At 41.8% G+C, this 24,807-nt stretch overlaps 1 protein-coding gene across 3 annotated transcripts; it reads right to left on the bottom strand.

The window, feature by feature from the left end:
* Positions 1-4,262: 4,262 nt before the first annotated feature.
* Positions 4,263-20,125, bottom strand: CORO1B (coronin 1B). Of its 3 annotated transcripts, none has more exons than XM_039341024.1 (11): positions 18,933-20,125; positions 15,771-15,973; positions 15,365-15,487; positions 14,580-14,709; positions 14,267-14,448; positions 11,041-11,160; positions 10,420-10,524; positions 8,171-8,316; positions 7,970-8,027; positions 5,810-6,091; positions 4,263-5,162 (listed from the first exon to the last, which is right to left on the bottom strand). In XM_039341024.1, the coding sequence occupies exons 2-11, from the start codon at positions 15,969-15,971 to the stop codon at positions 5,034-5,036; spliced, it is 1,476 nt and encodes a 491-aa protein (XP_039196958.1). In that variant the 5' UTR covers positions 15,972-15,973; positions 18,933-20,125; the 3' UTR covers positions 4,263-5,033. The 3 variants fall into 3 exon arrangements, with proteins under 3 accessions (XP_039196958.1, XP_039196957.1, XP_039196956.1); XM_039341023.1 differs by lacking the exon at positions 18,933-20,125 and adding an exon at positions 18,380-18,881; XM_039341022.1 differs by lacking the exon at positions 18,933-20,125 and adding an exon at positions 18,370-18,517.
* Between the last annotated feature and the right edge of the window lie 4,682 nt (positions 20,126-24,807).

The raw sequence follows: 24,807 nt of genomic DNA, 5'->3' as shown, positions 1-24,807 counted from the left end.
CAGAGACAAATTACACCAGACTTGCTTCAGAAAATGTTTGCAAAATCAGGCAGTGAATAACCTGAATCACTTAATATTAAATGGACATCTTTTGAAAAAAGAATGTGTAAGACTTGTAAAAATGAAAAAAGAAATGAAAGAAAAAGTTGAGAAAATGGAAATTGCTGTACAGCAAATCACTGGACCACTACAACAAATTAATGACCAGGTGGAAATTCTGGAAAGTAAAACTGAAGATATTAAAAAAGAGAGCTAGAAAGTGAATTAGATAATCTGGCATTACTGGAATGGACATTTTACCCAGGGAAATTCCAGAGGATTCTGGTGAACATATTATAGAAAATATTATTAAAGCCTTATTTATTTATTTTTTGAATGAGATGAAGATATAGAGGCAGGTACTGAAAGACAACGTCTGTTGGAAAGACAACGTCTGTTTATTACTCAATGGACTTATGAACTTTCTGTGTAAAACAGAAAAAGATGAACTAATGATTTATTGTTTTGTTGATTTGATACGATAGATCAGGACTTTTCAAACTTTTCACCCATTGTACCACTTTTAGGATATGGCAACATCCAAGTACCACCAGTCACCTAGCAAGGTGTCAAAAACTTGATGATCAAAAAAAAAAGGGAAAAAAGTGATAAAGTACAGGTAGTCCTCAACTTACAACAGTTTGCTTAGTGACTGTTCAAAGTTACAATGGCACTGAAAAAAGTGTCCAAGCCACAGTCGAGCAAGACACCAGCCTGCCCACACGGCAGCGCTCTTCCTCCTGTCTGAGGTTTTCATTGTTGTGAGCATTTCTGTCAGCGGGGGTGGGGTGGGGAGTATTTGATTTTTATTCCCCCATCTGCTGGGTGATTGCAGCAGGCTTTGGTCACTTCACATGACTCTGGGTCACTGGGACCATCATAAATATAAATCAGTTGCCAAGCATCTGAATGTAACTCACAAGACCCTGGAGATGCTGCAACATTCCAGCTGATCAGCGCTTCTTCTGGGCTCAGCAGAAGCACCAGGATCAGTGCTGCTTTCCAGTTGATAGGTGCTTCTTCAGGGCTCAGCAGAAACACCAGGATCAGCGCCGAGCTCCAGCTGGAGCCTGGCGCTGATCTTGGCGCTTCCGCTGAGCTGACAGCTCCAAAAAAGCACCAATCAGCTGGAAAGTGGCACTGATTCTGGCGCTTCCACTGAGCCCTGACAGCCCTGCTGCTCCAGCCATCTCTTGCTCAGGCTTGTGTAGTGCTGCCACCAGTTCAGCTCATTCCCCTCCCCCGCTATCTTTTATAGGATGATCACGTACCACCTGCCAGGTGCCAATGTACCACAGGTGGTTCCCGTACCACTGGTTGAAAAGCCCTGCGATAGATTATAGAAAGCAGATGTAACTTTAGATAAAGAGGTAAATTGGTCAATGTTCTTATAACAGCTGTAAAGATGATTGGAAGCCGCTTCTTTGTATCCTGTTTTCTATTTTTTTTTTACTTTTTGTTTCTTGTACTTGTACTTTTAGCTCTCTTCTTTCTTACTCTATATTAGTTTGTATTAGTTTCTGAAAACTTTTAGTAAAGTTATATAACAAAATCACTCCGCTACTAAGCAGGCTCTCTCCATTGTTCTATTAAATTTGTCATAAGGCTTCCTCCATTGACTTCCCAATTCTACTACAAATTAGAGAGACTGAGATCCAGTAAACTGGCTAAAGCAGGAATAAGAAGATGCATGTAGCATGTGGCTGAATGGACAAGAACCAAGAAGAGGGGGCTGCTACTACATCTGAAGCAAGCATAATGTTTTCAGTTCCTGGGAGTGTCTTAAAACCTGTAGTTTCTCAAAGCAGCATATAAACTGGAAAAAATAAAATAAAAATCTAGGCTAAGTTAAACACATGCCAAGTCAAAAGACAGAGTAGAGAAACAGCCAGCAAATGGAGTTTTAGGAAACCCAACAATGCCTTATTATATCGCTTTAAAAGACTAAGGACCTTGTGTCGATCGGTTGTTGAAGAGCTCCCTAGTGGACAACAGCAGAGAATATTTCTTTGGGGATTTTAAACTTTATATAAATAAGTATCATTCACACAATTCCTTTTGAGGGCAAGAAATGCTTTGCAAAGCGCAAGAAACAGTAGGAAATATTAAGCAAACCCAATTAAAGAAATAAGAAAAAGAAAAATGCTGCTTAATTTAATTAATACCAACACATCCATTGTATTGCTCCATACTTTTCTTTGTTTCCACTATGTCCATACACCACTTGCAAGTTATCTTTTGCCTTTTAAACGTCTTTTGGAGAACCTCGCCAACTTCATTCAGTCACAACGTATTTTTTCCCACTCTACTCTCCATCTATTCATTCTTTCATTATATATTTGCATTGCAATTCACTTTTCATTATTTCCTTCTGTATGGCAGAATTACCTCCACGTACTTCTGTAGTAGTTAGCTATTTCTGTATCCAAAGGGCTTCACTCATTAACACCCCCCCCCATTCTTGATTATATTTACTATTTTACCACATACATTCCTTGTGTATCCTATTCCTGCTACATTCAACTGTTATGTTAATCCTGTTATGCCGAGCTCTTACATGGACAGATGCAAGCTCTTCTACATGAACATTTTCATTTGACATTCATTTTTCAGCATGTGCAATCCACTATCTTTCTACAGAATTTGCACATCTTAAAATTTTCTCTCCTACCACCTCATGCAGTTCTTATATATGTATCCATTAATACATGAAGTCACCAAAAGGACATTACCTATCCTTCTCTTTCTCCCGGCTAAATGCTGAATGCTTCATTAACTATTCCCTTTATTCTCCCAATGCTGTGTTTCCATATATTTTTTTTAGCACCTTCAGCAACTAGCTTTCGGCTCCATGTTTGTGCAAATATCCCATAATTCAAGCCCATTCATCTTCCATTTTTTCTAAACTAACAAATATTCAAAACTTTCTCATATTCACATATTTCTCATATTCACATATTTTTCAATGACCCATTAAAGAACAAAATATAAGGGTATTTTCCTGATATTGCCAAAATACAACCGAGATCAAAGGATTATTGTATAAAGGGCAGGAAACCTGAAGAATCTTGACCAATTCAGATCAAAAACTAATAATCAGGCAAGACCATTTATGATATTCATTCATTCATAATAGGTTAGCATCAGAACTAAAATTTAATATTTAGAATTGTGTTGATTTGATCCATTTTGTAAATTATCTACATCATTCGAGCACCATTTTCAAATGAAAATTATATAAATATATGGAAAGATTTTTCAATTTACCCAAGGTCCATGGTAGTCTACTGTATTTTAATCAAGTCTTCCTCAGTGCATAACCACCTACCTTGTTCTTTTGGAATACAGCTTTCCTTTAAAAGGGAACAGAAAGTCCTACTAAACAAGGATTAAATTGCATCTCTAAAGTACTTAACATACATGTCTGACAATCATAGGACACGAGCTGCAAAACGGTGCTAGGGAATACTAGACAGAAGCCCTAAATGTTTTAAAATACACATGAGAAAGAAATAATCAAAACCCACAGTGGCATTAATGTGCACCAGAAATTATTTGAAAAGTGAGTGAATGCTGGTGGAGCAGAACTCAGTATATTGAAACAGGTTAAAGAGAGGTTTTTGTCCTTTTGCCAGGAATACACCCACATGAAGTGCTCTTAAATTTCATTGAAAAGGAGCTGCACACTTATTAAACCTGTTTAAATAAACAAGAATAGGAGCTTGCATTATTACTCCCCACCCCCAAAAATGCAGTTAATGGAAAAGATTTAAATGTTTATGGATGTTCAGAAAATGCAGTTTCAAAAGCCACCTTTGGACAAAGATGACTAAATAATTCTGGTATGTACAAAGCAAATGTTAAAAAATTAGGTCAAAAGGCAATAATTTATTACATTCTCCCATTTGAATTCCCCATATTCTCAAAACACGGGGCACATATATGACCGATAATGGTTCTAAGCAGAATATTCTATGATTAAAGGAAGCAAGTCCATCTCCGTATGCGAGAAGGGGAAGGCACTTGGGTGTCTTTAGGAATTTCTAGCCAAGCTTAAAGCAGGGATTATTGCATGATACAATTGTTTTCCTAGGTTATTGGTGGGTGGAGGAAATTTCCATCAGTAGTCCGAAGAAGGCCAGCTGACATTCTGGAAAAGAGTTTCCACTTACCTTGAACTCACTCCAAATCAGAGACGCCCACAATAATAAGCTGCACAGAGCTCTAGTTCTATAAAGATTTTTATTTGGAATGAAAATATAGATATCAACCCTGAACAGTTAATTTCCCCTGTTCCATTGTCACTGTGTTTTGGAAGCCAGAAAGAGGAGTGGTACCAGAGACAGTAGCCTGAGGACTGTGACCAGAAGGCAGGCTCCTTTCACCACCTGGCCCTACTGCACGTCTCTCCATGTTCTCATTGCAAAAAGTTCAGACAAGGAAGCAGAAAACTCCTCCATGGGATTTCAATGGTCCTATCTGAGAAAAAGCATCCCACCTCCCACTGACTTATAGGTGGCCCAGGCTTCCAATAACACCCCCAACCCCACCCCACCCCCCGGGTGCACACACACACTTGCCACGAGAGACTCATAAGGAAACCTCAGCCTTATTCTCAAGTGGAGGGTACAGGCAGGCCAGGCCAAGCTGTCAGACAGCCCCAATCTCCCTGGGTGATATCTAAGCCGGCCCCATTCATGGGAATGGGACAGGAAATAGGCCATTGACCAGAATAAGGCAAAGGAGCAATGGTTAGGGCACTAGCATATGGCCCCTTGGATAATATGGGGTGCAGAAATGAGAGGAAGAGGAGATTTGGTCCGAGACAAAGCCCAAGAAACATTCCCAGTAGCAGCAAGAGAGGGCAAGCCCCTGTCTCACCCCACAGGGCAGGAGGCAATGTGAAGGGATTACTGGCAGGTCAAAGGAAGGGGAAGTAAGTGAGATCCTCCATGTTGGTCAGGTTCTCTTGGGGGGGGGGCACGCAAGGCCCATTAGAAATCACCATTCTCAATGCGGCTCAACTGCAACTCTAGCCTTGCAATGCGCTCCCCCTGTGCAGCCACAAGCGCCCGCAGGGATGCCACTTCACGCAACACCTCTTCAGTAAGCTGCCTCCCTTCCTGCAAATGGGAAAAAGTTGATCATTCATTATTTCATCATATTATCCATCTTTTTGCCCGTAAGATTCCCAGAATTCCAATGGCCCAACTCAAACCAACCACTAACTTACAATAACTGGAACAGACAGCAAATACAGTACATAATCTGGTGCAGGAAAAGGTGAGGAAAGCAAATCTGACCCACATTTTTAAGCCTGAAACAACACATATGCACAACCCTACCCTGATCATATGGGAGTCACAATAAGGAAGATGATCATTGCTACAGTTTCAAATAAAGAAATCTTCTGCAGCACAGGTTCTCAATTTTGGTGATTTTAAGATGTATAGATTTTAACTCCCAGAATCCCCCAACCAGCATGCATTATATACTTGGCTGCATCATGTTTCCAAGAGCCTGGTTTACAAAGTTGGTTGCAAAAAATTTAAGTGCCATTATTTGAGCAGCAAGGAGATCTGTGCAGGATCATATTCTAACCCAAGAATCATACCCAGCCTTTCTTAAAGTGCCGATACTTGTCAAAGCTATGAAGAGTCAGAAGCTTGCTTTTCTGCATGTAGGGAGGGCAGAAAGTCCGAAGATGAAGCAGACACTCAGTACTACCTTGCGAATCCCCATATGCCCCAAGCAACAGCACAGTACCCACCCTGCTAGCAGCAGTAACACCAAGGGCAGATGTGGCAGCGGATGGAGTCATGGCACTGGAGGGTGTGGCACTCAGCCCAGTGTTGGAGGGAGCCGCCGGGCGACCCTCAGGCAACAAACTTCTTCGGTTGACCTTGAAATCCCGCTGTTTGGTGGGTACATAGGCTTCACGCAGTGAGATTAGGATGGGGGGTGCTGTCTTCCCTGCCACCCATTCCTCTGCCTCCATGGCAGCTTCCGGCCCAGCTGTGTCTGGGTACAAGTCATCTTGGAACAGATCTGACTGCAAAGAGAGGACAGCATCAGCTTTCATGGCATTGGCAGAGAGCACCAGAACAGAGTCCTAAGATGAGTTACCAGCGTGTATTTAGCTGAACATGGAGAAAGAGACTAAATGTTTTACACTCATATGGAGCCCAAAATGTGAACACTATTTCATGTGGTAATACTAAGAATGTCCATTCTGCCTGAGAAATCACAAAAGGATAATCTGAGAACACAGACTTGAGAAAGGAGCATCTTAATTCCTCAGTGTTCATGGATCTGTTTCTAAATGGAAACCACTTCTCTTAACCCAAACATGTTGTACTGTTGCACAATCTACACAATAGTAGAGGGAAAAGTCTCTAGAATCAATCCTTTCACCAAAGGGATTCTAGGTAGTCAAGGAAAATTAAGTTTTGAACTGAACCATTCTAATTCTGTTTTAACATTTTTCTTTACATTTCTGAATAAAGATCAATTCTACTGGAACATTTGGAAATCATATTCAGAGCAGAATGTTGCATTTCATGGTGAAAGAAGTATGTGGCTGAAAGGAAAAGAAATTGTCACACGGGGGACAAAGAAGGCCAGGAAAACTTAGATAGTTATGTTTCTCAGAATCATATTACTTCAGAGAGATTAAAAATATGAATGAAAACAGGTGTGTGTGTTGAAAAAAAACCCAGCTCTCAACTGCCAGGAATGTTTTAAACAGAGAGTATCAAATAGTAATACAATACAGCAATTGAGACCAATCCTATCAAGGAGTAGTAGGATACTATATAGATATTCTAAATCAGCGGTTCTCAACCTATGGGGTCAATCAACCATTTCACGGGGGTCGCCAAGCAAGGCTGTCTGCCATTTTTTTCCCCTTTTCCAGCGGGTGCCTTACCTCCCTTGGGCTGGGGCAGCTGGTGGCCCAGCCAGTGGTCGGCCTGCTCCGTCTCTGCCGCTTGCCAGCTACGCGTCGGCCGGCGCAGGGGGCAACACCACGCATGTGCAGCGCTCCCGGTCAGGGAAAGTCCTCGACTTATGACCAGTTGGGTAGTCCTTGACTTACGACCGGTTTAGTCCTTGACTTACGACCGGTTTAGTCCTCGACTTACGACTGGTTGGGGGTCGTAGCATTAAAAAGGTTGAGAACCACTGTTCTAAATCAAACTTGCCGTGTCACGTGAGGTGTCATGATGTGTTGTGACTTTTTTTGCACTGCCGGACCTGGGGTGGGCACGGCCTACATATGTTGCAACCAGTTTGACACCTCTGTTCTAAATTATCAATTCAAAGACCCTAATCTAAATCTTAGCACAACTGTAACCTTAAATTAATTTGCAAGATGTCTAAGAGACTCATGGTTGAAATAAGATTGGAACTGGCTGACCTTACCAAGCTTTTTAAAAATGAGATATAATGGGAACTGAAGCACATTCATTAATCTACTAGGTCATTGGCTAGTATTATTAAAACAACAAAATTACAAATTAATGCAGAGCAACAGAAGTCAAGATCCAAGGAAAAAAGTATCAGCCAAATGATTCCTGACATTTTATAAGTTGTCTAACTTGTGTTAAGAAAAGCACTGCTGCCAGAATCTAGAAATTTGTAGCCTGCTTTGTCTTTTAGCAACATGGGGGGGGGGGGAATACAGTATTAGCACACTTCCTAGCAAGATGCTAATAGAGCACCGCAGTGGCAGGACCTGCTTTCTTCCAGATTAGGGTTCTGGTACTGGATTTTAATTCTAGTACTGGATTTTAATTCTAACATTAGACAAATAGGTCAGATGCTAAACTGCAACTGCTCGCCTGCCTACTAATGAAGAGCAGGGAAGGAAGATGAACCAGGAATCCCTTATAAGGAAAGGCAGGCTAATGTCTTCTTATGAAGTACCCACCTTCCTTGGCACTGTCATAATAATGGGTTCACACTTGCGCTCATGGAGTTTGTAAAATCTATAGAAACAGAAAGGAACAATTGAGTTAATCAGACTGGATCTTTAAAAACTATGAGAATAATTCATGCTATACTTTGACTGCCTATTTGCTTTCTTGCCATTCACCTCTATACCTTCCTATTAACAATTTAATCTAATTACCTGGCAATCTCACACTTGTTGACATCCAGACCCCGCTTGGGCATCCAACCCATGCCACGTTGTGGTTCTTTGCTAGTAAATGTGTTCAGGAAGTGGATGTATGGTGCTTCTGCTGTGATCTCAAAATACCGGATGCTAGAATCTCCCTGGAAAGCAAGAAAATATAGCAAGATACACCATGACAGAAACCGCTTTGGTCGCGCTGATGGATGATCTCTGGCGGGCCCAAGACAGGGGTTATTCCTCTGTCTTGGTGCTACTCGACCTCTCAGCGGCTTTTGATACCATCGATCATGGTATCCTTTTGCAACGACTTGAAGGAGTGGGAGTGGGAGGCACCGTTTTACGGTGGTTCTCCTCCTATCTCTCTGGCCGGTCGCAATCGGTATTGGTGAGAGGGCAGAGGTCAACCCCGAGGCCTCTTGAATGCGGCGTGCCACAGGGGTCAGTCCTCTCTCCCCTCCTATTTAACATCTATATGAAGCCGCTGGGTGAGATCATCAGACAGCACGGGGTGAGGTTTCATCAGTATGCTGATGATACCCAGTTATATATCTCCTCCCCGAGCTCTCTCAGTGAAGCGGCTGATGTGATGGGCCGTTGCCTCGAAGCCATGAGGGTCTGGATGGGGGTTAACAGACTCAGGCTCAATCCTGACAAGACCGAGTGGCTTTGGATGTTGCCTCCCAAGGATCATGTCGACTGTCCAGTGTTGACTCTCGTGGTGGAAAATATACCCCCTTCGGAGCAGGTTCGCAACTTGGGTGTCCTCCTTGATCCACAGCTGAATTTGGAACATCAATTGACGGCTGTGGTGGGGAGGACCTTTGCACAAATTCGCCTGTTGCACCAGTTGCGACCCTACCTGGACCGGGAGGTTCTCCTTACAGTCACTCACGCCCTTGTCACCTCACGTCTGGACTACTGCAACGCGCTCTACATGGGGCTACCCTTGAAAAGTATTCGGAGACTACAGTTGGTCCAGAATGCAGCCGCGCGAGTGATAGTGGGTGCTCCTCGATACACCCACGTTACACCTATCCTCCGTGAGCTGCACTGGTTGCCTATTGGTCTCCGGGTCCAATTCAAGGTGTTGGTCATTACCTTTAAAGCCCTATATGGCTCAGGGCCAGGCTATTTGCGAGACCGCCTACTACCTCATAGTTCCCTACGTCCGGTTAGATCCCACAGGCTGGGCCTCCTTCAGGCCCCGTCGGCCAAGCAGTGCCATTTGGCGGGGCCGCGGAGGAGGGCCTTCTCTGTGATGGCGCCCATGCTTTGGAACCAGCTCCCCCTGGAGATTAGGACCGCTCCCACCCTGTTGGTCTTCCGTAAACTACTTAAGACCTGGCTTTTCCGGCAGGCCTGGGGTTTATAAAACCTGACCCCTGGATGACTGTCTTTGTACTGTTTGTTTGTTATGTTTTATGTGTTTTTTATTGTTAGCCGCCCAGAGTCCTTCGGAAGTGGGGCGGCTTATAAATTTTAAAAATAAAATAAAATAAATAAAATGACAGAACTGCCACTGTTTGGATGGCAGAAAAATACATTAGAAAACCAGAATTCGAATCATCATTGAGAAAGTTAGCCTGATCCATAACATATCTGAGATGAAGTCCCATATATGAGAATCAGCCTATTATACTATGTTTAATAGTCTGCCGTTACATGAGTGCACTGTGCATAACACAACATGAAAGTCCTTCCTGTGAATTTTGATCAATAGATCATCTACTCACTGACAAAGTCCTTAAGGGAAAAGAGGTAGACCTGACTCCCGATTATTTGAAAACACCAAAATATGGCCTCTTTCTGCCCGTACACTTTGACTTTATGTCTTCAGCATAGGGATTGCCCTCCAGATACAAGGGTCATTTCCTCTCATTCCTAGACAATGTAGTCATTTGCTGATGTAATTCAACTGACAAGAGTTACACCCAGAATTCTCAGGTATCAGAGAAAAACAAGCACAAAAACACAGGCCTAATTTTATTTAGCAACAACGGGAGTCTTGTTTTCTTCGCAATATTAATGCTGAATTACAAGACAAGCTACAATAGGAAAGAAAACTATTAGATCCTCAGCAGATTCCCATGTACTATGATAGAAAAATCAATACCAGTTTAGTTTAGGAATTGTCCTATCTGTAAAGATAACACATAAAATATACTGGAAGGCATATTCTGCCTCAATCAGGCACCATCATGAATATACCTGCATATAGAAACAAAGTAAAAAAAAAAGCATACTTTGCCACAGACGTAGATAATGTTGGTGTCAGGGTCGTAGAAGGGCAGAAGGGCCCCATTGCTTGAGTCTAGTTCCTGCAATGCCATAGGTTCTTCAAGGTTTTCCTGAAATTGACAGAAACAAGAAAGCACAAAGATATATTACAATCTCTTTCAGATGGTTACCTCCATGTCAGCCCCTTTTGTGTAAGGTTTGACTTAATTGTTGCCTACTGCCTCGCTGGTTGGGAATAAAGAGAGAGGGTACTCCAGACTGGTTTGGGAAGGTTACTCTACATCAGAGAATTGCTTGAGAGGGAGAATCTCCTCATCCAGGGTTTAGAATTGTAGTAGAATCTTCATCCTTTCTCAGATACTACCTTCACATTGTGGGGATGGTGCGAGGCAGTGATACCATTGTAGAAGACGGGGCAGGATTCTGTTCATTTCCTTCAAGATATAATCCTGAGGGGTTCTCTTGCGGAACCAAGCTTAAAGCAATACCCATTTGAGAAGAAAGCAACCTTCAGAACGGGAAGAGGAGTCTGTTGCTCAGGCTCTTGGAACTGATAGGGGTTTCTCTTCTATTGGAGTCTTCCTCCCCACCCAGTTGTATCCCGCTCCGTCCACCTTCCCACTCACTGGATCCCAGAGAGCCAGCTGCCTTTCACTCATACGGCTGAAGCCTGTTGTAAAGATCTTCCCATCAGCCAGGAAAATGGCTCGCATTGGGCGTGCTCCCTCATACGCTTTCTCCCTTTCCTAGTAAGTAAGAGGGAAAGGGTCAGGTTAAGATAAAGCAAGCAGGTTCCACAATAGACAATAGAAATTCTCCCTGCCAGCTCTGCTCAGATATCTCTTAAACTGAATCCAGACTAAGCTCTCCTATCAGTCATCAAGATTAAATTCAACCAGAAGACTTAACATTGTTACAGGTATTTAAGCACAATTTCTTCAGCTCTGCCTTACCTTTTCATTTTGTCCCCATTCTAAGGACTATAACTATAACCAAACTCAAAAGTGTTTCTTCAGAAAGTTGCCTAGGAACAGACTAGATTAAGCTGGGAGGCCAATGAGGTCTTTGTGATGAAAGGCTGAAAACATCAAAGACCTCATTTTTAATTTGCTTCTGAGCAAAGAACACAAAATGTTAAAATCTTGGCACTCTGCAGGAAAAGAAGCTTCTTGTGCCACTCTTCTCGCTTCAAAATTAATCAGACCAGCATTTACTAAACCCCCTTGCTGATATCTAAGAAATATAATTTGACTCCATCAATATTTAAAATCTCTTTCTCGCTCTCTAATATTTTAAATATTTAAAAACATAATCCAGAAAGAAAACAAAAAGACAAGCAAAAGAGGAAATAGAGATTTACAAGAATTATAAAATTAAATGACAATTTCATGGTAATATTTAGTTCAAAATATTAAAATATATCAATTTAGGAGAATCTAAATAACACGCAATGATTAATGACAATTATATATCAGGATGAGAGATTACAATAATTTCTGCCTAATCTAAAAAATACTATCCTTAGATGTTGACACATTGTTAGAAGAAATTCAAATTTCAGATGTGTTACAAGACCATATGTGGTATTATAATCCAGAAATCTTTTCCATGTTGAATTCTATATTAAATTTGCTTTTCAAATAAAAGGTTATTTTTGACATTAATGTATACTCCCACTACTTTGCCATTCTTCCACAGAAAAGAGTATACATAATTTCCAACAAGCACAGGGAAAACTGATACAAAAGTGAAATTTAGGATTTTGTTATTGTTACTGTCTTTGTTATCTTAAATTGTGCTGATTTTATGAACATGATTTTGAGCTGAAGAACAGTTTAATCTGTTGTTTTACAGATGTATACGCATAACCACAAATTCTAAAATTGAAAAAAAAACCTATGAACAGCAGGGACTGTTAATGCAGAAATAGAGATCAGGTAGCTCAGATCCATGTTAGTTAATAAAAATGTGAAATCCTGCTCATTAAATTATCTGCTCTGGAAGTAATTTTTATATAGTAATGGAAAATGCGATTTCTGCCATAAATGTGTAATTATATTTAAGAAGCATAGCCTGAGGAGGGAAAGCACTTCTGATGCTCCAACTGCACTGAGAAAATATCTTTGTATTTTATACAATAGGGTTTTATTGCATTTTCAATTTTAAGGGTTAGCAGAAATTTAGAAAGCATAATTAAATCTGCAGGTATACAGAAAAGAGGAAAAAAGCAATCACTGGGTGGCAATCAAAACAATGTTTTCTAATTCTTTGCCTTTTCTAGTTTGATGAACTGTCCATAGATCTAAAGAACAAAATACTTTATATGATTTTTTTCTACTACACTCTTTCACAAACTTCAGCTGTTAGATTGCAACTTTCTGAAAAAAACAAACAAACCCAAAAACATGTGTCTCTTTAGGAGCTAAAAGCATTTAGATAGCGCTGACGCAAAAGTAAAAAAAAAAAAAAAAGGGGGGGGGAATGTAGATTCAAGACTAAGCTACTATGTATCCCAGCATTGCAGTAATAATATAATGCATTCTTCTTCAACAACTTTCTGGGGCTAAGATATTATAATTCCCCTCTACACAGATCCTGAATTGGAAAGACAATATTTATGCCATCATCGGTGATAGCTTCCCAACACCATCATCCCCATCTCATTTAAAACAACTGCCTTCCCTAACATTACTAAATGCTCATCAGAAGATAGCTGGAGTTCATTACAGTGAGAGGGGGACCTTTGACCTATTTGCTTCATTGACTCATGGGGGGGGGCAGAGGACTAAAGAAGAGCTCTTCCTCCCCCCCCCAAAGTTTGACAACTCTCATCACTAGCAACACAGATACTTCAACAGGAACTCAGCAAAAGCAATTTTGGCTTGGCTGTGAATCCCCCCACCCCAGATCAAACTTTCCCAAAAGACAGGTAGGCAAGACTGGCTAAAAAGGGTTCTTTTAAAGGTACTCCTTGCTAACGGGGGGGGGGGGGGCATGAGTTCCTAGGGAAGAGTCCCTTTAAAGATCTCCTGGCATGAAGAAAAAGCTGCTTTCCTGAACTGGAAGATATGTGCATCTCCTATCCCCTCGTCTAACTGGTGTGAGAAGCACTGGAGTCATCCAGTCCTTGGCCTTGATCCTAGTCCCTAGAGCAGGGCTCCATTTCTGTTCTCCTGCTTACTTCAGTGTATAGTCCTCGTATCTTTCTGCCACCTATGTATTTTGCTACTACTGTTGTAACATGTATTCAACACAGGACTGGTGATGCTGTCCAGATTTCTTGCTGACAGACTCAGGCATCATTTATTCTGCTGAAAACAAAGTTACAAAATCGGACTGTACCAGTTGCAAAATTTCCATTTGCCTTAAGATAGCACCTCTGCCTCAAGCACATTCCACATTACTTTTTTTTCAGTTCCTGTAGTAGGATTATAGTTCTGCAAGCACACTTTGGAAAACCAAAAACAAAGTGAATCCTGTCATGTATCCAAATGAACATTATAGTATACTACTATGAATACCCACCAATGTGTCATTTTTATACAAATAAACATGGCAAATTCTTTTGTAATTCTGTAGATCTGCAGTCACCTTACTGCAAATCAAAGACAGTACAAGTTTAAGATATGATTTAAGCTAAAAAAAATGGAACCTGAAGCAATAAAACAAAGAAAAAGCTGTGCAGATAAGAAAATGGGGAATCTACTGCAATACCCTAAAATACAAAATACAATGTTTTTGAATTGCCAAGATCAGAATGGCTTGTCACAATGCCACAAAATTAATTTCAACTCTTACAATCACACACTGCTTCATGAATGTAAACAAGAACTCAAAGCATGTCAGACTTACAGCTACAACTTGCCCACGACGTGGATCAATGATGCGCACACTTTTGTCCTTACAAGCTGAACAGAACAGACTGCCATCCCGGTTCCAGCTGACATTATAAATGATGTCAGGATGCAGATTGTCAAGGTAGTAAAGCTCTTCTGCAGTGCCCACATTCCACACAATAACCACATTATCACAGCCTGGAATAGAAAGGAACAACTAAATGGTTTGCTATGGTTTTTTTCAGACAGCTCATAAGCCCACATTTTTCAAAACCATCCTGCTTGCAGCAGAAACTTCTCAACTTTGCTGCCTCCTTTGCTGGTGGTACCTGCACTCAGAAGGATGTTGCGAGCGGTCGGATGCCACGTGATGATGCCCACACGTTTTGAATGTCCTTCCAGAACCACCACTGGTTCGGTTAGAGGCACTGTGAGGCCACCCTCTGGGATCTGCCATACCTGAAGAGAACAAACAGTGCAATACAAGGGCACAGAATCACAATGAAGCTCACATGTGTTTCATTCTCTCCCATCAACACTGCACCTCAAGCACAATCCTCCCTTCTTCCTAACAGCATCCAACATCAGTGGAAATTTATTTGGAAAACCCTCTCCTCCACATCATACCCTGCATAGTATTATCCACCTACTACTACTACACAAAGCCTAAAACAGCACTTCACATTTTAAAAGCAAAGGAAAAAAACCTCCCCTAAATTAAACCCTGTTCTGGGTATAATATGGTTCTACCCACGCTGCAGTTTTCAACCTCTGTCAAATGAAGAACTGTAGCTCATGCCAGCAAAAGACTGCCAGTCCTGTTTTATCTAAGTGAAATATTCAGATATGCCTTATTTTTGCATAATTTATTCTGCCTTTGCAGAAATAAGAAGTGTATGGAACATTGGAGTCTGCCTTCCTCCCCACTGCTAGAAATCTTGTTATTCTATCCTTCACATTGCCCACACCTTTCCAGCTGTGAGGAACACTTTTCACATGCAAGACTGACTGCAATTGCCTCAGCTTTAAGATGCATGTGGAGGCATGGCTACTGAAGAGACCACTTTACCCACTATACACACCTACATACAAACTTTCCCCATTTCCATCTCACCATAACAGTGCAATCCTCAGAACCACTGGCAATGATATGATCATTATGTGGACACCAATCAATGTCCAAAACTGGTCCAGTGTGCCCACACACGGTAGGGTAAGACTTATCAATGCGCCCTGTCTGGGGGAGAAATAAACGAGATAAGAGTTGACATACAGTTTAAGTCTCTCACAATCTTATTGCAAGCTGGAGTCCCGTTTTTTGTCTCAATTTTTTTTCCATATCAAGTCTCTCTCATAACCCTTCTCTTCCACCCCCAATTGTCTATAAAAGGTGGATCCATTAATAGAAAGATTAATATAAAGAAGTGACAAACATAGAGACAGTGAGTGGTCATTTTTATTAGAGTTTTCTGCTTCTCCTCCTCCCCCTTTCCTTTTTCCACCTTGAGCCCATCCTTCACCTTTTGCAGCGGGAGCACCATAAAGGCCCCCCCTCCACTGGCCTCGACAATTACTGCCACAAACTTGAGGTTGACAGCACAAAAGGTGCTGTCCCAGGTGACTCGTGAAACCCGGATGTCGTCATAGCACTGGTCATTCTTGACAGGCTGTCCAAAGACGTGGCGGAATTTGCTCTGACGCACAACCTTACGAAAGGACATGACTGGAAAGAGACAGAGCAAAAGTCAGAGAAAGGGTGCACACACAAGTATAGTGCAGGGATTCACTTATGACTGCTGCCCAGTTCGACGTCTTGCAATTTCAAAAGCATCGCTGCCAATAAAACCAGTTGCATCATCAGACAGTATCTGACTCTTAAGGGGGACTGGGGCCAGACCAATTGTGCTCCTAAAGAAGATGGGAACTGCACAAGAAGGAAGAAAGTAGCCACCAGTTTTATTCTTAGTTGCATCTCCTAAAATATTACCCCATATAAATTGGAAGACAGACCTAATTATCCTATTCCTTTGAGAAAAAGTAAAAAGCAGTTCCACGTTGTCCTCACCTTTAAAAGAGAGGCACGATAAAACATCAGAAACTAAATACAGTTAGTTCTTGACATTATCACAATTTGGAGCAGAACTTTTGTTGCTAAGCAAGGCAATTCTTAAGTGAGCCGTGCTCAATTTTATGACTTTTTTCTCCCCACAAATGTTAAGTGAATCGCTGCAGTTAAGTGAATCATGCCATCAATAGGCAAATCTGGCTTCCTCCATTAATTTTGCTTGACAGAAGCCAGCTGGGAAGATTGCAAATGGTAATCACATGAACCTGGGACCCTGCAAAGGTTGTAAATACATGCCAGTTGCCAAGCACCCAAATTTTGATTAGGTGACTGTGGGCATGTTGCAATGGTTGTAATAGCAAGGACCAGTTCTAATTCGCTTTTTTCAGCACTGTTGTGATTTCAAACGGTCACTAAACAAATGGTTGTAAATCAAGGACTACCTGTAAAACAGAACTAGAATAATCAGATGGCATGAGGGCAGAGCAAGGCCTAACTCAGAGAAAGCTCACAGGAAAGCCCATTTGGTGCCCTCTAACTAGAGACAAAAGACAGAAAGGGAATTACCTACACCACAACAAAGCCTTAATCTTTAAATCTATAAAACACGGAAAGCAAACTGGGAGGTTGCCTCAACACCAGATCCAATTGGATCAGAGTCAGAAACCAACCCAAACTCCAAACAGAACTCTTTCAAGCTAGAGGGGAACAAATGAAGTCCCACCAACAACAATCCATTCAGTTATTCAGAGTCCAATTTCAGAATGCGCTGAATGACTTCTGGGGAAGTGAGCTAGGATTACTCAATGGGGTGCATCTGCTTTCCATTCTGTTCATCAAGAGGGATCCCCCCTTATTTCCATAAGGAAGCAGAACCTATAGAAGCAAACATCTTTTAGAAATTCCTAACAGATCAGGTGGACTAAACGGTGGGCAATCATATAAATGCTCCTGCACATCCTGGAGAATTTGGAGGGGAAGTGGGGCTATAAAATTGACCCAATCTAATACAGTATGACAAGCACTTTTGTGTAGTGGCTAAAGACACCAGGCTAGAAACTGGGAAAGGTTGAATTCTAGTCTTGCCATGGACTCAAAGCCATCCAAATGATTTGGGACCAGTTACTACACTGTTTCAGCTCCAAGAAGGAAGCAAGACAAGCCACACCTGAAAATGCCGATAAGAAAACTGTAGAGACTTGTCCAGGCATTCACCAGGAGCAGGCATACACATACACAAAACCAAACCTATATTAGCTGGCCAGAAGTGTACATCTAGAAGAGTGTTTCTCAACCTTGACAATTTTAAGGCATGTTGAGAAACACTGATCTAGAACCTCCCTGAGAGGGGGGAAAAAATGATTGAGAAATGTAAAGGGAAGGGGAGACGGAGGGGGCCGGGTAGAGAAAAAAAGGAAGGAACTGTTTTTCTGCAAATCAGAGTCCCACGAAGAAATGAATAAATCATCCCAGTTCAATTACTCCACTGGAGCAACCGGATGTGCAAGGAAAAAAAATGCAAGGAGCCTCCAGTTGGACTAAAGGGAAGGGGGGGGGGGGGAAATCTAAGCAAAGCAATATTTTTTTTGGGGGGGGGGAGGTAGAAAGAGCGCAACCTGGAGGGAGGTTTCCACCCTCAGCGTGTCAGAGACCTGCCTCGTAAACAGCGAAAACGCAAAAGGGGGTCAGTCTCCAGCCGTATGCAAAAAGCTTTTCCATTTCCTGGCAACTGGAACGGCCAGCTGAGGGGAAGCCGCGTAGAAGAACGACAGCCACCGCCCCTCAATTTTTTTAAAGCGAAGTTGAATCTGAAGCTGTTGCATCCCCAGGATGGCCGCCACCTTCGATTTCCGAGGACCGGAAAAGAAAAGGCAAGGGAGAAGCTACGGCAGTATCGCTGCCCAGTCCGGAGGCGGGGAGCGAAGGTAGTGATTTTAGCAGTCTGCCTTCCGGCCTTGGGGCCCGGGAAGAAGCCCGGGAAGAAGCTCGGGGTGCCGTCCACCCACCCCGCCACCCCCTATCTCCATCAGCGCGCTCAGGACGCGGTCGCCTACCTCCACTCACCGGCTTGGAGGAACGGAACGGAGCAGCCTCTCCCTTGCGCACAGCCCAGGGCGGTGCATGCGAAGGGAGGGACGAAAGGCCCGGAGTGGGCCGGCCTCTCGGTGCCTACAGGAAATGACCGAGGAGGCGGAGGAAGCTCGCTTCCCAAGCACCGTTTTTACCTGCTTTGCGGGAGGAGCGGCCTAAAGCTCGAAGGAGAAATTCCTCCGGTACAGGAAGGGGCTGTGGCGACCGGGTACGCCGAGCCCGACAAGAATAACCAAGGCGAGCGACCGCTGCTTGGCTGGAGCTCCCGCAGCAGCTCGCTCGGGCAAGAGTCGGCCGCTGTAGTGGCCTGCAATTCGGAGAAGACTGCGGCGGTACGCCTGGCCAGCCCTGGAGGAGAGGTTCAGGCTGGCAGCCGGGATTCAGAGGCAGGATCCCAGCGGTCGTGGGAACTCATTTCGAGGAAGAAAAGCGCCTCTGGGGACGAGGCGGGAGCCTTTGCCTTCCCATTTGCCTAGCAGCAATTAGTTTATTAAGGGAACGGCGCGGTATTCCGACTCCCCAATACCTTTCTCCGCTATCGCTTGTTATGCGCGTTTTTCTCCTTTCACTGGGAGGCGGGCGCGCCTCCGTAAGCCCTAAACAGCATCCTGGAAGGTGCGCTTCCCTCATTTGGGGTCTACGAGCCGCAGCCCGGCGTCTGCTTTTCAGCTCTTCCAAGCGACCAGATGATTGCTTCCGTTGGGCTGGGATTTGTTATGGCTCTTTAAATCGGCCTCTTTCAAACTTGGCAACTTTAAGATGGGTGGAGTTCAACTCCCGGAATTCCCCTGCTGGCTGGGGAATTCTGGGAGTTGAAGTCGACACGACTTAAAGCTGCTGCCGACTTTGAAAAACGCTGGTGTAAATGAATCAGTGATCAAGCAGGGAGGGGTGGAGAGTGTGAATAATAAGAACTGTAGGAGTTGGCAAGGGCTAGAGGAAAATGAACTAAACTCCCCAAGAGAGCTGGTTGTGTCCAGTCTCTTAATTTCCAGAGATAAGGAACCCAGAACCTTCACAGCCATAGAGAGTAGGAGAAATGACTTTGTCCAAGATATGCAATAATTACCTAGGCAAAAGGGCTGAAGTATTTTAAAAGTCCAAAGCAACAAGATTATACTCAGAAGCAGCTGAGATGCTTCCCTGATTCAGACTTACAAGATTCTCTAAATATAGCCAATCTCAATAAAAGTAGTTTGAGTAGTCCTAAGTTGAGGACTACCTGTATACCCAATATTTCCGTTTCTAAGGCCATGGAAATAAAATCCTTGGTCAGCTTCCTTGTAATTTCTCTTTAAATACCTACCGTGTTTTCCCCAAATTAAGACCTGGTCTTATATATTTTTTGTCTCCAAAAGAGGCACTAGGTCTTAATTTTGGAGAATGACCCAAATTTAGGACCACCACAGCCAGGCCTCTCACACCCCGACACCTGTTGCACCGCTGTTTGACTTCTGTGGCCACTTGCTGTGACTTGCGGCCATATGGCACATTGCGCCATTGCCGCTCCTCCCGGCAGGACGCCGCATGGTGCTTTGCACCATTTCTGCTGCTCGCGGCAGGACACATGGCTCTTTGGGCCATTTCCACAGCAGAGACGGCCCAAAGCGCCATGTGGCTTCCTGCCTCAAGCAACAGAAGCGCCCCGAAGTGCTGCACCAGCCATGGAAGCGGCCAAAGCAGAAGGAGCAGCAACGGCACAATGTGCCACATGGAATCTGGGCCACAAGTGGCGGCATGCGGCTGCAGAAGTCAAGTAGCGCAACAGGTGTCAGGGTGTGGGAGACCTAGCTGTGGTGGTCCTACCGATAAGGTAGGCGGGTGTGGGGCAGCTTGATTTTTAGGGGTGCACCTCGCCCCAAAACTAGGGCTTAGTTTTGGAGTAGGACTTATATTAGGCCCACCCCAAAAAATCAAGGTAGGGCTTACTATTGGGCTGGGTCTAACTTTCGGGGAAAGACGGTAAGTGCAGCTATCATGTCTTCCTTAAGTAGGAACAACAGAAGATATGAAGGTGACAGTGCATGAATTTCTATCTGCCCTTGTTCTTTTCTTCCCTGTTGATAAAAACAACAGTAACAACCACAAGACATGCATTGGTTGATAGTTCCCTCTGAATTCATGCTTCAACACTGTAATCCCAAGGATATTTTCAAATATAGCATACTTGATTTATCTGTTCAATATTCTTGTAAATAATTTTGTTGATTAAGAAAAGTTCACAGAACATGTTGGTACAAATTTATCTACTGTGAGAAAAAAAAATTTGAACATGAGATTTTACCCTTAGAAGTGGGCAAAAAAGAAGCAAGAGGCTCTGTTGTGTTTATATCTTTCAGGAACACAAAAGAATGTGTTTGGTAGGTTGCTTGCTAAGCATAGCACACATACTTATTAGTTGCACTTCTTTATATGCTGCTTCCTTGCTGGATTTTAGGCAGCTCACAATAAATTGTAGCATAACATTAAAGGAACATATGACTGCCTATAAGATCCTTAAAGTAAAAACTCTTTATGTGGCTTCCATCTTAAATATTTTGACTGTTCTCTTAAACTGTACCCTTGCATAGGCCAATCCACATGTATACACAAGCTGTAATCACTTAAGTCTTTAATCCATAATCTCCTAAATTAGAAAAACAGCATTGTGTTCTATTGTACAAATTGATCAGAAGTGTGCCTTTTAAAAAGGGTGAAATGAACTTTTTTTAAATACAATGAATGTCGGAATCTGGATGTAGTATTTGTATAACAAATAAAACTTGCCGTGTGGTTAAGAGATATTCTCAACCAAAGAAATCTGGAAAGCAGGAAAGAGTTAACAATTGTTAGCAAACTCTTGATGCCTCTGACATTAATTTTGTGGACTGGGGCTGCCAAGAATGCTATTAGGGCATATCTGAAATGCTACGGGTCCCCCCATCATCTAAAGGATTGTGAATATAAATGTGTGTTTCTTACTTTAAATATATCCTGATCTTCAGCACTCAGCAATGTGCGGTTGACTTTAGTTGAATGTCATTATCCAGTCATAACATAGATTCATTATTGCCTTTTACCTGATAATTATCTACAGCCCTCTCAGACCAGCATTCAGCAATCACTAAGTTTCATGAAAGGGATGGGGGATAGGATGATGGGTGGGAAGAACAAAAGTGCACAACACAGAGGCAAAACCATTTAACTCAACTCAGTTCCACTTCACCATGTAGTAATCTGCTACACTTGCAACTAATTGATGGTTTGTTTAACCATACTTTATTGACTAAGTCACAAGTAACTGAATTAATACAATAATGAATGTTGCAAACCATTACTTATAAACAAGTGGCTGAGTTCATAAAATAAAGCAGTCAAAGTCTGCTGCAGCTGCAACCATAGTTTTGTGACTTTTAAAGACTACCAGTTTATCTTTGCCTATAATGCTACTTGGCATGAAAGGTGATTGTGTGTTGCAAGTCTTATGTAAGTGGATAAATGGCTGTAGGAGAGAGAGAGATTGTAAGCTGGTCAGGAAGATAAAAAATAGTAGAAACAGTGATATCTATATTATAGCAGCACTCATGAAACAGTTGTTGCTAATTACATAGACATCTTAATGGAAACTAATTGACACAGTACTATTATAAATACCCATTCTCTTTCCCTTGAAGTTGTTTTGTTAACATACAGTTCCTTTAAACAACTGAGATAAAACTTCCAAGTCTTTAAAATAATTAAGGAGAACAGAGATTCTGCAGGCTTTATTTGTTAAGATAAACAATAAGAAAGTTATCTGGGTTAATCATAAAAATAAGAAATATTTAAAAATCTCCTTAGCATGCAAAAATGTATCTGTTCATTCAAGTTGCTATGTACCAGGAATAGCCACACTGAACTCAGTTATGTTTATTTCTGAGTAAACTTTGTATGCTTTATAAATCCTTTTGACGCCAGACTGACTAGAAAGGAATTTTTACAAATCACAATTATACAACTGGATGCCTCAATAAAAAACTAAAACAGAAAATGAAAACAGAAATAAAAAGAGCTTCTAAAACTTAATGAAGAAGTTTATTTGTTGCTGTAGATGTTGCTGTACTTAAACAAATATAAAAGTGAAACTTTCACCAAAGTGAAATGAAATGCAGTCCAATGCATGTGTATGCTAAAAAAATACTTGGTTTTTTTGAGCTTAATCGGTTAAAATGTTTCACAGTCAATTATGATGTGATGTATATTATCTTTGAAAAATGTTGTTAAATAAATCAGTACAAACTGCTTATGAGCTATTCAAAGCAATCTATTTTCAGCTAACCAAGAAAAATAAGTTGGTCAGGGAACTGCAAAATATAGGATGTAAAAGCAAATGGAATACACAATGAATGTTTCAAATGTATTCTTTGTCCTCAAGTAGCATCACTTCTTTTTCCTTTTAATTACTGTTGTGCAACTGGGGATGACTTTGTTGATCTAATGATAAAGCAATTTAACTGAGCTTTGGAGTGTGTGTTATTGAAAATTTTGATACCACTATAAATCAGTGAAGCTAATAATGTTTCCACTCACAATCTTCTATGGGATAAGATTACCTTAAAACAAGGAAGTCCAGCCTGGGCTAATTTTAAACCGTCCTGGATTGTAAGGACTTAGTAACTTCTATGGGCTGTGTGGACCTTTCTGTGATATCTTGTAAACCATTCTGAAAATGGGCAAGGGCACTTTACAGTACCAAAATGTTTGTATTATTTGTACTTATTACTGTATTATTTTTGAATGTTTTTTTTATTAAGTATGTGTGTGCCTTCAAGTCAGTTTTTGACTTCAGATAACTGCAGGGACTAGTCCAGGCAGTCTTCTTTGCAAGGTTTTTTGGAAGTGATTTAGCATTGCCTGCTTCCTAGGGTTGAGAGAGAATGAGAGAGAGAAAGCCCAAGGTTACCTGCTGGTTTTTGTGCCTAAGGTGAGACAAGAATTCACAGTCTCCTAGTTTGTAGCCTGATGCCTTAACCACTACACAAAACTGCCTTTACAATAATATTTTACTCTTTTGAAAAAATATTTTTTTTAAAATAGGTAAAAGGACTGTGGGAGTTTTTAAAAATAGGTTCTGAAAAAGTGTTTAAAAGCAGGCATTATAGCACCTATTTGCAACTGTGTTTTCCCCCAGCATTGTAGGGCTGTTGTATCCAGTTGTCCTGAACCTAGGAAAAGACACAGCTGCTTTAAAGAGTTGCAGACAGATGCTATGTATGCATTCCCATGTCCTCCAATGCATCTGCTTGGAATTGAAACAAACATTTATATAACCATTACTAATGACAAAAATAAATCAAACATGTGTTTTTTTTTTCTTAAATAACAGATGGTACTGCTCAGTGATGTAGTGCCCTCTGCTGATTAAAAAAAATAATGCAGATTTATTTGTTTACTAAAATAGGTGGAAGCAACAACTTCTTTCCCAATCTGAAAGGAGAATGGGGAACCAGAACCATGAAAAGCAGCTCAGGGTGACTTGAGATATGGAAGAATCAATGGGAAAACGGTGTTGCATGGCTGGGATATGGGAGGCTGGAGTCATTAGGAAGACTCTAGAAGAGGAGGGCTTCAGAGAACGATGGATGGATTAGGTAGCTGCAAAGCTTGAGATAGGAAAAGCAGTAGCAGCCAAAACAGATAGTCCTGTATGCAGAATGGGCATGGGGAGAAGAGGAAGCAACATGGTTTGTACTAAAAGCATTATCAAGCCATTTTGTATTATTTCCCTAAGTAAAAAGTCACATTAAAGGCAAAGTCTGTTTTGAGTCATGGTTAGTAACATCATGCACACAATCGTGTGATTTTATTGGCAACATTATAGAAGTGATTTTTTCCAGTACCCCTTTGTATTTCTTTCTGGCATAGATGGATAGATAATAGAGAGACTGACAAAACCTTAGTATAGGGTCTCGGCTATAAGCCTCAAACTACCTAGAGGTGTCTGGTGCAAGTGCTATGCAGATCCGACCTTCTTAGGTTTTTAAGATAAGCCAAGGTTCACTAAGTTTAAAATATAAGATTAGATCTCTTTTGTCAAATGTTAGAGTTTTGCTTCTTCCTGTAGCTTGCTGTTGGAGATTGGGAGAAGAGGATACACCCATTACATTTTAGCTCCAGCACTATCAGTTCAGGATCCTGTCTAAGCCAACATTCAGCCCTTAATGATTATGTTTAATAAATGCAGTCTCAACCTAAAAAGTGTACACCCCCCTTTTAAAGATACATTCAACGCTGTCTTTTCAGTGATGGAGAATCATAGATAAACTCAAAACAATGGTAGAAGGTATCACTTTTAATGAGAATATCTAGAGTTCCCTCCGGGAAAGTGGGTTATTTTCAGGAGAATTCTGGTTTTAATCTTATGCACAATTACCAGGGAAGGG

The sequence above is a fragment of the Crotalus tigris genome, unplaced genomic scaffold (genome assembly GCF_016545835.1).
Source record: "Crotalus tigris isolate CLP2741 ecotype Arizona unplaced genomic scaffold, ASM1654583v1 scf7180000017764.6130737, whole genome shotgun sequence".
NCBI lineage: Eukaryota > Metazoa > Chordata > Lepidosauria > Squamata > Viperidae > Crotalus > Crotalus tigris.
The sequence above is the reverse complement of the archived record's forward strand: the minus strand, read 5'-3'. Positions and strand labels throughout refer to the sequence as shown.

Bases quoted from the DNA above. Each gene is read 5' to 3' on its own strand.
- CORO1B (XM_039341024.1), bottom strand. From the start codon at position 15,971: ATGTCCTTTCGTAAGGTTGTGCGTCAGAGCAAATTCCGCCACGTCTTT. The intron at 14,710-15,364 runs GTGAGATGGAAA...TGTTCTCTTCAG, and splicing joins CTGAGGATTGCACTGTTATG to GTATGGCAGATCCCAGAGGG. The intron at 8,028-8,170 runs GTAATTAGATTA...CTGTTTCTATAG, and splicing joins AACAAGTGTGAGATTGCCAG to ATTTTACAAACTCCATGAGC.